Source organism: Cherax quadricarinatus, chromosome 69 (genome assembly GCF_038502225.1).
Source record: "Cherax quadricarinatus isolate ZL_2023a chromosome 69, ASM3850222v1, whole genome shotgun sequence".
Taxonomy (NCBI): domain Eukaryota; kingdom Metazoa; phylum Arthropoda; class Malacostraca; order Decapoda; family Parastacidae; genus Cherax; species Cherax quadricarinatus.
Genome location: NC_091360.1, coordinates 4,648,884 through 4,662,938, shown reverse-complemented (window position 1 = coordinate 4,662,938; position 14,055 = coordinate 4,648,884). Strand labels below are relative to the sequence as shown.

The window sequence follows — 14,055 nt, the reverse complement described above, 5'->3', positions numbered from 1 at the left end:
AATAACAATAAATGTCAAGAGAATAAAGGCAGAATCACAAAAGTCTCAGCTCATGGTCTCCGTCTTCTCTGCTGGCCTCGTGAGCCCTATCATACCTATTCATATAACTGTGTTTAAACTCAGCATTTACTACTTTTTTTTATCTCGGTGGCTCCTCTTCATTACTCTAAGTCTAAAGAAGTATTTCCTAACATCTCTGCGAAACCAGTGAAAATAGAAAATATTTCCAATGGATGATAATACCTAGATAAATGCATGACAGATATCAAGATTAAACGAGATAACGTAGAGAGGCAAGATTTTGGCTGGCGAAAAACACCCCAATTTTGTGGAAGCAAACTGACCAATCGTTTAGGCTTTTTAATGCTCTTATCTTTTAGCTGTGAAAGGAAAACTTTCTCTCACTTCAGATTAGTGGAGACTAAGCGCCGCTGGCGGAGTCCCGCAGGAGGACACAGGCAGTCAACCAGCATATAACCATTGTTTAGTAATGAGTAGGTTAGGCCAGGATACTTCCAGTTCGAGTCGTTTCAAGAGATATATTACAATCCTTAAAGCGTTCACACACACACTCACTCACATATAGGCCCATACACGCATCCATGCATGCATGCACGTGCGTCTGAAAGTACAGTGTTGGGGTTTAGCGTAAGGGGGTGGATGTGGTAAGGGTTCTTACACTGGAAATTGTCAATATTGTGAGTGCAAGTGTGCAAGGATTAGGGGTTGTGTAGGGGAGATTTTTAATTTTTTTTCTCTAAACAAAATTAAATACATCAACAGTATCCTTTTACCCTATTCTGTGTGTTAGTTACACAGTAGGAACAAAAGCTAACTGTTTTTTTCCGTGTCATTCCATCACGTAGAATGGGCCACATGAAAAGTGTGAAATCCGGCAGCCGAAGCTGGCAGACGTCAGTAAGGTAATGAGGAAATCGTCAGGTTTTCCATTAAGGGTTAATCAGCTACTTGAGCTTCAAAGGTTTGGTTCCAACAGAGCTGGAGTTACTACCACATGGTAAAATGTCGTCTCTCAGATGCCATCTCTCCTCGAGCAGGAGAAATGGAATTTTTTGAGTGGGGAAGGGTGGCATAATACCGTGACTGGAACAATTTACAAATAATGCACACATAGAAGAATAAAGCTTATGACAACGTTTCGGTCCGACTTTGACCATTGACTAGTCACAGTAAGACACAAAGATAAGAGCGCCCTCATCTTCGTGTGTTAGTGTCACTAGTTAATGGTTCATGTAGGACCGAAACGTTGTCATAATCTTTCTCCTATGTGCGAGTTATTAAATAGTGTAACTCAGGAAGCGGAGATGCCGCACCTATTATCGCTTTTCCTATTTCTCCATTTTTGTGTTGATAGGTATTTTATTCTTTTCCTCGGCTATTTCCTCTCCTTCATCGAGTTGCACAAGTTGATATCTTACCGTTTTTCTTACCAGCGTTTTCCTTCATATATTCCTTTCTCTTGCCATTTCTATTGCAAGAGTTGACTTGGCGTCATGAACAGGATGCATGTGCATCAATTGGATATCTTTAATGCCAATATATTCTGCCTGTGCAGCAGGCTTCTTCAGTCGAATACAGAGGCAACATTAATCTGGAGAGAGTGGAGAAGTGTCAAGGTAAGTTTGAAGTGTTTAGTCACTCACTTCACCGGCCGTGTTTTGTCCTTTGGTCACCTTTGTATTCTCTGAACATTTGTCGTTTGCTGTACTTCGAAGTCTCCTCCTGCCATTGCAATGACTGCTTGAGTCTTTTGAACCATCACCACCCTTGTCTCATCACTTGTTCACCCATCGGCTTCAGGGAAGCCATGAATCATCATCGACCATCCTCTTTTGCTCCTCCCATTTTTGTCGTCCATATTATCTTGCCAGTTGTTAACAGTTCCTTTGTTTTTTTAATAAATGGCATAGAAAACAGACAAGTTGATAAATAAAATACTTGTGCACAAGTGTCTTATTTATTAGTATCTTTGGTGTTCTTGCTATATCCCATTCCTCCCGTTCTCCTTAATGCATTTCCACAAAGGTCTTATCATCTTCCTCTTCTCTTCCCCCTATCTTCCCTCCTGCTGTTTTCATTCTCTTTGCCTCTTTCTCCCCTCGCTTCAGAACCTCTTCCAGTTTTTGTATCTTTTCTACCTTTCAAAGTTTTCTTCCACCTTTAATGTAAATCCAGTTAATATCCAGTCTTGCCCTGGCCACCGTCATTCTTCTCCATTATTTTCAGCTAAATCTCCTTTTCCACTTAATTTTGGGATTCCAGTTGTTTTATTCTTTGATTTTCACCCGTTCTGATATAAGACCTTCCTTTGCTTGCAGCTTATGTAGGTGAACGTCTAGTTGTTAGTACCTGCCCTTATCCGCGTTGTGACACCAGTCAATTCTGCACAGATCCCTGGATGAAAATACACTGGAGTTGTGTGTATGTGTATTTATCTAAATGTATTCACTTCGTTGTGGCTGCAGGGGTCGAGTTTCATTCCTGGCCTTGCCTCTGTGTGTATGTGTGTGTGTGTGTGTGTGAGTGGGTGGGTGGGCGCTTTGTTTGTGTGACTGTATTTTCTCATACATTCTCTAAATAATTAATAAAAAAAAGCAATGAACGATAAAGTGAGAATGAGACGGCAAACACAAAATGTAAACACTAAAAGAGAAGCACAAAGAGTCATTGTTTTCCGCATGACTTGTCTTACATTTTTCAGCAAACATAAAACGTTCCCAGCTAGCGCTTGAAATAACTGGAAACACTCACAGAGAAATACTAATAAAACGTTTACGAACTATCGTAAAAGCTGCAGCTTCTTACATTAAGGAACCACTGGACCTTGAAGACGCTTGGGTTGGCCTTGATATCACACTCGAAGTATACATCATCTCCTTCCTTAATGTTGCTCATATTAAGTGTCTGGCCAGCACGTAGGTGGAGGCGAGGAGAGTCTGTGGACGAAGGAGTGTGTAGATGAATTACAGGGTGTTTTAAATTGATGGACCCGATGAATACTGTATACTGCTTTGAAATTGGGTCCATCAATTTGAAACGAGTAAAAACAGAAACCAAGGTATGTTGTGTACAGAATTTTTCTCAGTAAGACGCATGTTCATTACTTATCATTATTGTTGAAATGTTTCTCTTGTTTATCAGACTTCTTCAGTCGAATACATGGAAATGTTGTAGGTAAATATCTACAATATCTGTCATAATATCTGTCACATTTCGACAATAAAGATACCCATGTGATGCACATGTGTCTCACTGAGGCAAAGGGCAAGTATATGTATCCGATGCGCAGAGATGAAATGTGGAATTTTAAAAAGGGTCATAAATTTTATCTAATTGAATCTGTAGCCACAAATTATTTAATAAATCCAATCATTTATAAAAAAGTTTGATTATTTTCATTAACAAAACTGGAAGATGATTAGTGAAAGGTAGAGAATGAGAGATAAGTGGAGTATACTCACAGTAAACAAGAAGTTTGCGCGAGTCTTCCAGAGCAGCGGCAGACAATCTAGGGTTGTCAGCTCTACAAGAAACCACAGCTCCATTGTTATTCCTCCTGGGCACCAGGTGAAGTGTGGACACGCTCACCTGCCCCTCTTGTGTCACCTGACACCACAACAATAGGTTACTGTCGCTACCACTATATAAATATTATTTATGTAAGAAAGAACACTAAACTCACGGAGGATCATGCAGCTTCTGGAAATTGGTGGGAAATTAAGATTGATCCCAGACGAGATAATTTACTCCATTATATCAAGTCATCCTCTAGAATCAAGGCACCCTCTCTGAAGGTTAATCAAGGCACCCCCTCTGAAGGTTATTATTACCATAAGTGAATACTGGTGCTATAGATATGAGAGAACATGAGTGTACATGAGAAAGAGTGACAGCAGAGAACTTGAAAGTCCACATTGAGAGGAACTATTTACCTCTATCGAGATTAAGGACTCTCGTGTATTATCTAAGTGAGTCAATGACATAAAATTAGAAAACATTTCACAGAAATTAAACTGGTTAGGTTAGGAAAGGTTAGTCAGGAAACAGGCCAAGTGTTTCCTGACGCCGGTGTTAGATGATGACCAACCGTTGGAGCTTTTGGTCATCTAATCGAGGCCTTCCGCTGGCTTACCGTTTCACCCCTTTAAAAATTGTGGTTATAGTTATGAAACTGGTAACCAACAAAGTCCTGATTGATGTCTCGGTAAATTAATAATCAATGATTCAATTATAAGAGATAATTACGGAACTCAGGCCCACCTTAAGATGCAAAAAAGTCATATTCATTATTCAAAGCATTTTTGCTCACTCATTTTTACTGAAAATTTTACAAAAGGTTAAATTATACGAGTGTGCGGAGCATAAAGGCGTAGGTGACACTTGACGCTGTAATGAAAATGACTCTTAATTTATCCTTAATCCAGGTCAAACAAGAATTATTTATTGTAAATGAAATATTAGTACAGGATACAGCCATTGCATCTATAATGGATCAAGGTCTTTCTCTCTCTCTGAATTTATATATATACATACATTATATATATATATATATATATATATATATATATATATATATATATATATATATATATATATATATATATATATATATATATATACATGCGCAAAACAACCACTCTGAAAGAATAGAGAAATTCCAAGCGCTTTCGTGACTACTCACATTATCAAGGAACTATCAAGGAACATAGTTCCTTGATAATGTGAGTAGTCACGAAAGCGCTTGGAATTTCTCTATTCTTTCAGAGTGGTTGTTTTGCATATTCTGAAATCACCTGTTTACTGTGATCTTATTGCATATATATATATATATATATATATATATATATATATATATATATATATATATATATATATATATATATATATTATAAAATTTGCGTCATACAACAGTACCTGGTGTTTCGTATCTGTCATTAGAACTCCATCTATCCACCATGTAATAACGGCAGGAGGCCTGGATCCCCTAGCCTCGCAGGATAAGGTATACTCCTTCCCCTCAGTCATAGGCAGGTTGTCCTCTTGAATACCTACTTCCAGCGGGGGAACTGTAAAAGTGAGAGGGATGGTACGTGGCTGGATACCAACTTGATGGTTACGGATGTTACGAACTGATACATTGTTTGTCCAAAAGTTTTGAATTCATTTGAAATGAAGAATTAAGAGCATTCGTAAGGTAGTGTTGATACCCTGAGCTTGGCACTGATTCCCAAATTCTCTCGGTTCTTCTTTTTTTTTTTTGCAATTTGGCTTTTTGGCACAATGTAATCGAAATCACATTTTGGTAAATATAATCTTATTTCAACCCTGATTTTTTTATGCATCATAACTGGAGCCTCTTAAATCGTCTTTCAGATTACTATCTAGTACATAGTTAATAGGGGACTAGTACCAACATTCTGATACTGTAACGAGACGTAGAATCTAGCATCCTAATATTGTTCTAACTGGACATTAAGATTCACATTCTAGCACTGTCTTGAACATTGAATTTAGCAACTTAGAACTCTCCTAGCAGGACACATTAACAATTTATAGCTGTCTTACTTGGGCATTGACTTTAATAATTTGGTACTGACTAACACTAACAATATTGCACTGAGACTAACAATTTTGCACTGACTAACACTAACACTCTTGCATTTACTGACACTAACAGTCTTGCACTGTCTTAATAACACACTGAACCCTGTCCCTGGCCCAACAGAACACTGGCACTAGCACAACGCCTCTCTCATTGCCCCAGAAAGGTAAGTACCAGTGGCACTCACAGCTCATGTCGAGAGTGACGGTGGCAGCGAGAGCCACAGTTAGGTTAGAGTTGTTACAACGACAGGTTAGCACTCTATACAGGTGTTGGCGGGTCAGGTTAGGCAAGGTCAAGATATTCCTTGTGACCTGACCTTTAGCCTCCTCCACAAGGTCATCCAGAAGAGACTCTTCGTGCCACCAGTTGACCCAAGGTCGGGGTGACCCTGAAAATAAATAAAACAAATGTTTTTAAAAAAAAAATTTGCAAAAAATATTAATTACTATTTTTGTTGTTGTTTCCCTGTTTTCTGTTTTGTTCTTAATTCCGTTTGCAAGCTGTTTGTATTGTTGTATCTTAATTTTGCTGTTTATTTCATGTTTTTTTTTTTAATATTTGTCTCTTGATTTCATTGTTTGTGTCTTGTTTTCCTTGTGTTTGTTTTGTTTACACTTTGTCTTGCTTTCATTGTTTCTCGTTTCCGTTGTTTTTGTCTTGTTTTCATTATTTGTGTCTTGTTTACACTGTGTTTTGTTTGCATTGTTCGTAACTTATTTTCACTCTTTTTATTTTTACTATATTTGTCTTAGTACCTCTTTTTGTGACTTATTTATATCCACTTTTGTTGCTTTGCTTATTTGTCTTTGTATTTTGTTTGTTCCTGCTGTTTCGTACATTATCATTTATTTCTCATCTCTCGTTTTTGTAACCTCTTGCTGTTTTCTGTTTTCTAATCTTCTTTCCCCCTTTTTTGTTTCTTTCATTGTTTCTACTTTTTTTATCTTGCTAGTTTTCTTCTCTTTACATTTACCTAAATGTTTAGAGAAAATGAGAAACGTATTTGTTTTGTTTTTGACAGGGATATGACTAAGTTTTTTGTTTTTGCTTCAAGAAACATTGATAAAAATGCAATTAGTGTATTGAAACAGATGATGAACAGGGAAAATATCCGCTAATGATGAGTGATAATGTCAGGAATGATAATGAAAGGAATGATAGCGTAAGGAATGATAATGGAAGGAGTGATAGCGTAGGGTATGATAATGGAAGGAATGTTAACGTAGGGAATGATAATGGAAGGAGTGATAGCGTACGAAATGATAATGAAAGGAATGATAGCGTAGGGAATGATAATGGAAGGAATGATAGCGTAGGGAATGATAACGGAAGGAATGATATCATAGGGAATGATAATGGAAGGAATAATAACGTAGGGAATTATAATGGAAGGAATGATAACGTAGGGAATGATAAGGAATAATAACGTCAGGGATGATAACGAAAGGAAGGATAGTGTCACGGATGATAACGAAAAGAATGATAGCGAAGGGAATGATAACTAACACAATAATATAGTCAGGAACGAAACTCAGGTTGCCTCAGTCAAGCATGCTCGACTCTGACCTTGTAAGTGCTGGATAACGATGCTCATTTGCTACTGGAAGAGAGAGAGAGAGAGAGAGAGAGAGAGAGAGAGAGAGAGAGAGAGAGAGAGACAGACAGACAGACAGGCAGGCAGGCAAAGAGAACTCACATGTCAGTTATGTTCATTACATCCTAAGATAAAATACCTTCTACCTACTTCTACATTTATGTTATAGCTCTTGCCACTGAGTTTCATGCCTTAATTTTGTTTCTTCAGTTGCCTTGAACTCTAAGTAACATTTTCGTGTATCTGTCAAATTCTTTCAGTATTTATTCTTAGTATGAGAGTGAGATCTTCCGGTTGTCTCGCCCTCTTAAGAGAATACATGTTCATTGTGTCGTGTCTCTCCTGGATTACATTTTAATGAAGGTATTAGCTTCGTCGCCCATCTCTGAACCCTTTCATTTTTATCTTAATCTTTCTGGGCCGTTCTGGGACCGAAATTGCAGAACATATTCAAGGTGTAGTCTAACAAACGCACGGGAGACCTAGGCACATATAGGAGAATAAGATTTTAACGGTGGAACACTTGGCTGGCAGGAGAGCATGATCAAGCTCTTGTTCTGGTACTGCTCTTCATCTCTATTAGTGCGGGCAGTACAGCCTTCAAGAGCGCTTGAAGTAGGGGTACAATGTCGACAGTGTTGAGAGAGAGAGAGAGAGAGAAAGTGAGAGATAAAGAAAGAGAGGGGGAGGAAGAGAGAGAGAGAGAGACCTTTTCTATTCACATAGCCTACATTCCTGTCAAAATATATACAAATATTCTGCTCTGGGGAATGTCACAATATGCTGGTGGAGGAATCCTCTTGGGCTGGTCCTAAGGAAATCCTAGTAACCGCTACACGAAAGGTCACAAAGGTACTATAATGTTAATACCAAGCAACCTTAATAATCTCTGCGACTGTTGTCTCTTATGAAACAATGTACACATTCTGTTTCTTTTAGTATTTCCTGTGACTTTGGATTCAAATTCCCTTTGTTTTGAACATGATACGTTGCAGCGTAACCCTCACTTAGGAGTGGAATTTTTTGACGAAGTTTCGGTCCGTCCAGAACCAATGTCAAGTAACAACTGAGGCGAGAATATTAGAGAAGGCCAGAAGATGCTACAGGAGGAAGGGCAAGAAAAAAATTTTGGTGGTAATTGTACTAGTTTCGCTCTGATTAGAGCGAAACAGATGACTTATAACTTTCTTTTATAAACACTAGGAACATGTTATGGCTTTTCGTACTTTCCTCCACTGACCTGAGTGTTTGGAATCTCGTGTGACCTGTTCCTTTTACTTCCAGCGTCCTGAGCTAGGAACCTAGCTCAGGACACCTAGTTTGACCTGTAATACTTACCTCCAGTGTCCTGAGGTTGCTCCTACGTCTTGTACATCCCTCCTTTGAATACTAGGAACGTGATGTGACCTGTTGTACTTACCTCCAGTGACCTGACAAGTGAGGACGAGAAGTCCGCCTAGAGGATACGGACCAATTACCCCAGTCACCTCCTTGCCACTCGCAGCCAATATAGTCACCCGCTTCGGCGGTTCTGTGAATCCAAAACACCGGAATGTTACCCTATTTTTTACAGCTTGGAATGACATGGTATTCAATTCCATGGTTTTCAGTACCATGGTATCATATTACTGTTGGCATACAACGCCAACTATTACAAAAAAGTAATTTTTAAATGAAGATGGTAAGATTTACTCCTTTTGTAATAAAGAGTACGGGATACATAAATACACACATTAATATAAATTAATCTTTAATATATAAAAATCAACTATCTTTGGTCTAGAGGTATTTGAACTATGATATAATAATAATATGTACATGTTACTATAATAAATTATAATCAGCATTTTACTAAAATATAATTAATAACCCTACACAGGGTACAACTCTTGACACTACTGTCACTATATATATATATCTCTATGCTAAAACAATAAATTATAAATAACATTTTTATAATAATAAATTACAATCAACTGCCTCTCACGACACGAAGTCAGTCACACGACACTGTTCAGTGTACACTACAACCAGGCCATCTTCAGTGTCCCACGACACCCTTTTCATCTCAGTGTTCCACTACGGTCCTGTGCATATCTCAGTGTTCCACTCCATCGTACGTCCCTCAGTGTCACACTACGGTCCTGGCCCAGTTCAGTGTAACACTCCAACCTTTTCTTCATGTAATGTCCCACTAAACAGCATCTGACGACTCCGGCCCACAGTTGATCAACGTAGACGGTGAGTCCACAGACATCACCGGTAGTCCAGTAAATCCTCTCCAAAGGCGGTTGACACACCGCTAGCCGAACACCATGCTGCAAGCTCACTGAATGCGGCCGTCAAGTAACTGAGGCCAACAGACTCAGTGAGCTGCGGTGAGCGGTTCTTCTAACGCCAGTAGATAGGTACGATTCGGTGGTCAGGTACCTACTGCATAGACGTGTACCCTGAGGAGTTCAGGTACTTAATGTTGAAGCCAGTAGACGTGTACCCTTCGGTGGTCAGGTACCTACTGCTTAGGTGTGTACAGCGAGGCGCTCAGGTACATAATATTTCTAAAGCCAGTAGACGTGTACCCTTCGGTGGTCAGGTACCTACTGCTTAGGTGTGTACAGCGAGGCGCTCTGGTACATACTGTTACTAAAGCCAGTAGACGTGTACCCTTCGGTGGTCAGGTACCTACTGCTTAGGTGTGTACAGCGAGGCGCTCTGGTACATACTGTTACTAAAGACAGTAGACGTGTACCCTTCGGTGGTCAGGTACCTACTGCTTAGGTGTGTACAGCGAGGCGCTCTGGTACATACTGTTACTAAAGCCAGTAGACGTGTACCCTTCGGTGGTCAGGTACCTACTGCTTAGGTGTGTACCGTGAGGCACTCAGGCTCTTACTGCTCTAAGGCCGGCTCAGCAGCCCCCACATTGGGTTTGATGACGCACCCAGTGGTACTGCCGGCCGGCAGGTTAACTATTTAACCGCTAGTTTGGCAGGGGCCGCAACACCAACAAAGTGAGGATTAAGACACTTGTGAAACACTTGGGTATCTTTCACAAATAACCCGCACATAGAAGAGAGGAGCTTACGACGACGTTTCGGTTCGACTTGGATCATTTACATGAGACACATCGGCAAATAAAGGTACCGAAGTGTTCAACATGTGTCTTATTCATCGCTGTGGATGTTTACTGAACGCACCTGCACACCACAGCTGCGCAGGTACCCTGGTTGCTTCATAATAATAATTGTTAAGTAAAAGGACACAAGTGCAAGTAATGTGACATTTCACTGTGGCAACGTTTCGCTCTCCAGGAGCTTTGCCAAGCCGTTACGCCTTGACAAAGCTCCTGAAGAGTGAAACGTTGCCACAATAAAATGTCACATTAGCTGCACTTCTCCTTTTACTTAACATTTGTCGGTAATTCTACCAACGTTAATACATAATAATAATAATAATAATAATAATAATAATAATAATAATAATAAGCAATCCTATTCACGTAAGCTCCATTAGGGAGGCAACAATCGAGACAGTGTAAGAGTGATGTAGGCACGACTCTGTAAATATTGTGAATAATGAAGCATCCCAAGGGTGGTATCAGCCCGGCGTGCGTGTTATAATATTATTGATGGTTTACACTTCCGACAAATTGATGAATAAGACACAAGTGCAAACTTGGGTATTTTTATTGCATCTAAGGGATCTTTTTCAGTCGAATCCAGAGGTGAATATGATTCTGGAGACTGTGGAGAAGGTGGGCAGGAAATTTTGAGGTGTTGATTTACTCGGTCTATGCTAGAAGAGGTTTAGACCCTGAGCTTTAACAGAAGGTGTTTAATCTCTTAGCCATGGCAGAAGATGTTCAGTAACTCAGCCTTGGTGGAAAGTGTTCACTTCCAGTGCCTTGACAGATGGTGTTTATTCCCAGTGCCTTGATAGATGGTGTTTACTACCAGTGCCTTGACAGATGGTGTTTACTCCCAGTGCCTTGACAGATGGTGTTTACTCCCAGTGCCTTGACAGATGGTGTTCAGTCCCTCAGCTTTGTTAAAGTGTTCAGTCCCGTGGACTTGATAGGTGTTCATTCAGTTCAGCAGCCTTAACAGAATATGTTCAGGCCTTAGTAAAAGATTTTAGTCCCCTCACTCTTAACAGAGGGTGTTCAGTTCCTCAGCCTTGATAGGTGTTCAGTTCCTCAGCCTTGATAGGTGTTCAGTTCCTCAGCCTTGATAGGTGTTCAGTTCCTCAGCCTTGATAGGTGTTCAGTTCCTCAGCCTTGATAGGTGTTCAGTTCCTCAGCCTTGATAGGTGTTCAGTTCCTCAGCCTTGATAGGTGTTCAGGCCCTCAGCCTTGATTGAACGTATTTAGTCATTAAGTTTTGATAGGTGCTCTGAGTCTTTGACTGAAAGTGTTCAATTCCTTGACCATGGTAAAACGTATGCGGTCTTTTAGCCTTGACAGGAAGTGTTCACTTCTTTAGACATCAAAGAAGGTGTTTAGTTTCTTAGCCTTGACAGAAGGTGGGGGTGTGCCATGATAAATGCTGTAGGGATCTTGATCCAAGGGATCGTAGCTACCCTCCCCATTCTAGAATCAGTTCTGAATGCCCCATTCACCATTCTTATTATTAGTAATGATATTTTTATAATTATTATTAATAACATTACATTATATTTATTATTATTATTATTATTATTATTATTATTGCGGAATGTCACGGGGAGTAAGAAAGGTAGGAGCATGAACAAGCAACAGGATGAAAGAGATTCCTTCTCACACGTTAGAATGAGATTCGCGGAACCACGCCTTTCCGAATTATAAAGAGTGAGAGAGAGACAGACAGACAGAGAAGCAGACAGACAGAGAAGCAGACAGAGACAGAGTTTACATGTAAAGAACAGAAGAATTTTTGAAGCCCACACCGAGTTTATAAGATAAGAGATGAGATTTCTTTCGGATTTTTAATCCCGGGGGGTTAGACACCCAGGATTACCTAAGAAAGTCAGTGCGTCATCAAGGACTGTCTGTCTTATTTCCATTGTGGTCCTCAATCTTGTCCCCCAGGATGCCACTCACACCAGTCGACTAACACCCAGGTACCTACTTGCTGCTAGGTGAACAGGATAATAGGTGTAAAGAAACGCGTCGAAATGTTTCTACCCCGCCGGGAATCGATCCCGGGATCTCCGTGTGTCAAGCGAAAGGTCTGACAGCCAGGCCACTATCTACCTCAGGTAGATTAAGAAATATCTTGTATTTTATAAGTGTATAAGTCAAGGATATATAACCTTGTCAAACCCAGTGTAAAGAGAGAGAGAGAGAGAGAGAGAGAGAGAGAGAGAGAGAGAGAGGACAGAGAGAGGACAGAATTTATGAGAGATTTAACAAAACACACCAAAAAAGAGTGATGTAGAAGAAAGAAACAAAAACAGAAGGATAGGATGAGAGGGAATTTAAAACTAGAAAATATGACAAGAACTATTCACCCTCTCGTGGGATCCATCATTTATATCTCACCGTTTAGGTTCCAGTACGCCTTTAAGCTTCATATCTTCACTTCTCACAAGTCTTTCCACCGGAGACTTGCTCAACTTTCCTCACATTCGCTGATAGCTGTTCCTGCCCTCCTGCTTCATTACTAAAAATCTTTTCTGGATATTAAAAGATTCCGTATCACGTTTTCTCTATTCGTCATCGCCTCTCTTATCTCTCACTCTCTCTCTTTCTCACTGATTTTTATCACTGAATCATGCATTTGGATAATACGTGATGGTCCTTGTCTTCTTGGGTTCCTAACTTTATTTACAAGCTATGGGCTGTTACATCAGCTCATTTAAAAGTCTTTTTCTTGTTATCGTCATTATTATTTTTGTTGTTGTTATTCTTTTACTATTATTATTTTCATTTCCTTTGTTATCATTATTTCTTCCTATGTTATTATTATTATTATTATTATTCTTCTTATTATTATTATTATTATTATTTCATTGTTATTATAACGTTAAATCCACTATAGCCATTCTCTCTCTCTCTCTCTCTCTCTCTCTCTCTCTCTCTCACACACACATACACACATTCGGTAAGGCGTGTTCCGCGATTCATATTCTCTTGTGTAGCATCTCTGAAGGTAGTGCAGCATCCCCCATCTGGAAGTCTCTTTCATCTTGCTGCTTGTTCATGCTCCTACCTCTCTTACCTCCCATGACACTCCTGTCTCAGAGACTCAGCCACTGCTCGCGGACACAAGATCTAGTTACTCTGTACCTCAGTCTCCCAGACACTTACCCACCACTAGCAGCTTCACCCTCAGGTTCCTGGTGGGGGAAGCCATGAAGTCAACTCTGCATCGGTAGTGGCCGTGGTCCTGGGGGTCCACGTCGTCGATCACCAGACCAGAGGGCGAAGAGACCAGGTCGAAGTGAGCTCGACCTCCCAGCTCAGACCAGTGGATCGACCTCCCCAGGGGACCAGAGCGAGCGTCAATACTGTAGGTACAGAAATACATATATAACAAAGACTGCCTGGTCAACCAGGCTTTTATTGCTACTGGCGTGCACGGGTACATATCCATCAGAACCTGGCTTATCAGGAACTTGCAACAGGTATAGTTTCCTCTTGAAAACTTCCAAACTTTATTTCCCTCCGGCTGAAAGTTACAAAAGGAGTTTATTCCTATTGAGAGGTATTATTCACTGGTGTGGGTGATGAAACAGTACTGTGATAAGATTTACCTTCACTTCAGTGACTGTTACTTTGCTTCTTCCACAATATTAACAATCAGTTTTCATTAGAACTATGGAACAGAACTCTTCTCCAGGCTGAGGGACTGACAAC

General features: G+C 40.1%; 1 protein-coding gene across 2 annotated transcripts in view; it reads right to left on the bottom strand.

The window, feature by feature from the left end:
• The window catches only part of LOC128701902 (kin of IRRE-like protein 1), a 139,257-nt gene that overhangs the window by 34,755 nt on the left and 90,447 nt on the right, over positions 1-14,055 (bottom strand). For both annotated transcript variants that reach the window (XM_070099824.1, XM_070099825.1), the window contains exons 3-8: positions 13,507-13,706; positions 8,641-8,751; positions 5,811-6,014; positions 4,936-5,087; positions 3,483-3,627; positions 2,827-2,957 (exon numbers count right to left, since the gene is read on the bottom strand). In XM_070099824.1, coding sequence (XP_069955925.1) covers positions 2,827-2,957; positions 3,483-3,627; positions 4,936-5,087; positions 5,811-6,014; positions 8,641-8,751; positions 13,507-13,706 — 943 coding nt within the window. The remainder of the gene's footprint in view (positions 1-2,826; positions 2,958-3,482; positions 3,628-4,935; positions 5,088-5,810; positions 6,015-8,640; positions 8,752-13,506; positions 13,707-14,055) is intronic.